This window comes from Penicillium pulvis (genome assembly GCF_028828015.1).
Source record: "Penicillium pulvis strain IBT 33274 chromosome Unknown contig_7_segment1_segment0, whole genome shotgun sequence".
NCBI classification, from domain to species: Eukaryota; Fungi; Ascomycota; class Eurotiomycetes; order Eurotiales; family Aspergillaceae; genus Penicillium; species Penicillium pulvis.
In genome coordinates this window covers 2,826,496-2,829,831 of record NW_026643079.1, presented here as the reverse complement: position 1 = coordinate 2,829,831, position 3,336 = coordinate 2,826,496, and the positions used below count along the sequence as shown (strand labels likewise).

The window sequence follows — 3,336 nt, the reverse complement described above, 5'->3', positions numbered from 1 at the left end:
ACCTTGAATTTCTTCTCTTTGTCAAGGTTAAGGAAGACAACTTGTCGAGGTAAGTTGATGAACCCAGCAGAAGAAGGTTGTAAATTTCCAAAACATGATGTAGCGCCTTTGCGCACGCTTGTTTGGACTTACTGCTTTCTCTGCGCATGCTCTAAAGCAAAATCTCGGATTTGAGACTAACCGCATCGCAGGCCTTCATCAAGATGCAGATCTTCGTTAAGACCCTCACGGGCAAGACCATCACCCTCGAGGTTGAGTCCTCGGACACCATCGACAATGTCAAGTCCAAGATCCAGGGTACGAACGACCCTCCCAAACCCGTCGCAGTAGTGACAAGGTGGCAAAAATTCTAACACCCCGCTTCATAGACAAGGAGGGCATTCCCCCAGACCAGCAGCGTCTGATCTTCGCTGGCAAGCAGCTCGAGGATGGCCGTACTCTTTCTGACTACAACATCCAGAAGGAGTCCACCCTTCACCTCGTCCTCCGCCTGCGTGGTGGTGGTAAGAAGCGCAAGAAGAAGGTGTACACCACCCCCAAGAAGATCAAGCACAAGCACAAGAAGACCAAGCTCGCCATCCTTAAGTACTACAAGGTTGACGGTGATGGAAAGATTGAGCGTCTTCGCCGCGAGTGCCCCGCTCCCGAGGTATGTTTCTACTGTTTGCACGGATCAAACGAGTCGTATACTAACTTTCTCCCCTAGTGCGGTGCCGGTGTCTTCATGGCTGCCATGCACAACCGCCAGTACTGCGGCAAGTGCCACCTGACCTACGTCTTCGACGAGTCCAAGTAAATGGACTTAGTCTGATCGGGTTTCTGCATTGAATTCGAGCATAGCTAGGATGATATTATGATTTCCGGTGGATAATGGTTAAGCACACTTGTGTCAATACTAAAAAATTATTACAAAAACTTCGGCATTGCCAACCTTGATTACATGTTGTAGAGATGAAGTACAGCATACGCGTAGTGCTCATATTCTGGGTAATAGATATTCTGCAGTGTCGAAAACACGAGTGCTAGCCACTGGATATCATAGTGAACCTCAATGTTCAGGGCATCCCGTCCCTCAGGTTATCATACTTGCTTTCGGGGAAGTTGAGCGCATTGGACGACTGATCTAGAGCCCCAGTTCCACCAACAGCATCAACAAAGGTACCGATCAAGCTGCCATCCTCGGCATTCGCAGCCTTTCCTCCCTTGTCACCACTACTCTCCCACCACATCCCACCGCCCAGCTGGTTCTGCTGCACATACTGGGCCTTCAACCTACTCGTCGGTGGATCGTCAAAAGACACCATGGTGCGTGACCCAGAATCATAACACCACGAAGCCCCAATCTGCTGAATATACAGCTCCTCCGATCCAGGGCGCGGCAATGCCTTGTAGTCCCAAACGCCATTTTCCCAACTTCCCTCGCCAACGCCGCTATATGGCTTGCCCGGGCCGTCGGTGTTAGTGAACGCACGGCCGTACAGCGGCATGCCTAACACCATCTTGTCACGAGGAACACCGGAATTGATGTAGTGGTCTATCGCGGCCTGCGTGGAGAATGGTGTTGAGGATGGATTGCCGCTATCTGGGTAGATGTTGGCTTGGTGACCCGCGTTTGAGTCCCAGCTACCAGCGTAGTCATATGCCATAAGGTTAAAGAAATCTAGAAATTGGTTCATTTCGGGGAGGTGAAGGCGGTTGAAGTTGGTTGGGCCAGCGGGACAGGCAATTGTCAGGTAGAACTTGCGGTCTGAGCCTGCGGCTTGATCGAGGTGCTGGTTTCTGGTCAGTGGCGGGTGCAATCAGCGGGGTAATATAACACATACCTCTCGGCAGACTTGGAGCAACTCAACCATGTTCCGGGCCTGGTCATCATCTGGGATTGTTAGCATCTTTTAGATGAATGTCAGGAGCTATCGAATCTTACTTTGTGGATACTCCCAATCAATATCAATTCCTGTACATGTCATCAGTGATTTGCTCTTATTATAACACCAGATATTGCAACACACCATCGAATCCCAAGTCAAGAACAAGCCGGGTCGCCGTCTCAGCGAATTTAGCTCGCCCCTCTGCAGTGCTGGCAGGCTGGGCAAAGTTGGAAGAGTAGGTCCAGCCACCAATGGACAGCAGAACCTTCAGCTTGCGGTTCTGTTTCTTGAGGAGGTAAAGTTGTTTGATGCATCCATAAACATTGTTGCCTGAATCATTCCATGAGTCGCTGGGATAGTGCTTCTCAACATCAGACCAGCTATCGGTCAAGTATCTATACCAAGTTAGCATAGCTTCAGGAAATAGAAAGGCGGATGGACGTACACTTCACCGGATTCCGGGCGAATATTGGCGAATGCATACAGAATGTGGGTCAACTTGTCTGCAGGCAAGTCCTGGGGATTGTGGTTGCGACCATAGATAGCCTGTAATGTGGAGTGGTCAGTACATAGCCATCAAAAGCAACATCCACGGGCCACAGATGTCACATGTTAGAATGAGCGAAATTAAATTGGTTCATTCGGGCAGCAGACACCAGAAGACTGGGTGAACATACCCAGTTGACGAAATAAGCAACGGATCTCATGGTTGCTGCAGGCGGGGTCGTACGAGTGAGGTAGGAATATTGCACCAAGGCAGCCACGAGTACCACAAATGCGGTGAGATATACAACGGGCGACAGATGACGAGCCACACTGGATTTCTGATCAAGAATAATCAGACACGGTTCAATTGTATCAACTAGCTTGGTCTGTTCTCCGGATATAAATGGCAGGGTACCTAACGTCGCAGCCTAACTGTTAGTGGATGCATGTACCTGGTTATAAATAACAACGCCACCGAATCATAGGCCACAGGGGTCCTGTGGCTGTGTATGTGGCTGGGGAGGGGACCGGTACCTGTGGCTGAATGTCGATCTGACTGTGTGCGAACAAGTTCCACTAGAGGCTGTGCACTTTTTGTCGGGGATTGACATTTGACTCGAGCTGGACAGATGTGACAAGAAGTTGGAAATCCCTCTCTTATACGACGAGCGCACAATCGAGAACCAGTATGTAGCATGACTTCCACATCTGCACATGGCCCTTGTGGAACCTGAGGCACCAGTCATGCTGCGGTTTCATATCTTGATTATTGGGTTGGTTGGTATTATTCAAGGTACCTGATTCCTCTCTTTGCCGTGTAGGTCATTCATGAACCCTTGTGGCCTGTGACGGGCATGAAGGGCATGAAGGGCAGCCACTACGGACGTTAACTCATGGCTCTCCTTCTAGTTTCGGAATAATAAGCCTGGAGATGGGTACACATCGCAGTCATAAGGGCTGTATACACTAAGGTGTGGAGGGT

The 3,336-nt window shown here is 49.9% G+C and overlaps 1 protein-coding gene across 1 annotated transcript; it reads right to left on the bottom strand.

Moving 5' to 3' along the window:
* Nucleotides 1-1,055: 1,055 nt before the first annotated feature.
* On the bottom strand, nt 1,056-2,703 carry N7503_009032 (glycoside hydrolase family 18 protein; the record flags this gene model as incomplete). Its single annotated transcript, XM_057068579.1, has 6 exons — nt 2,546-2,703; nt 2,314-2,414; nt 2,010-2,263; nt 1,925-1,954; nt 1,824-1,873; nt 1,056-1,772 (listed from the first exon to the last, which is right to left on the bottom strand). The coding sequence occupies exons 1-6, from the start codon at nt 2,573-2,575 to the stop codon at nt 1,056-1,058; spliced, it is 1,182 nt and encodes a 393-aa protein (XP_056919434.1). The 5' UTR covers nt 2,576-2,703.
* Nucleotides 2,704-3,336: the final 633 nt, after the last annotated feature.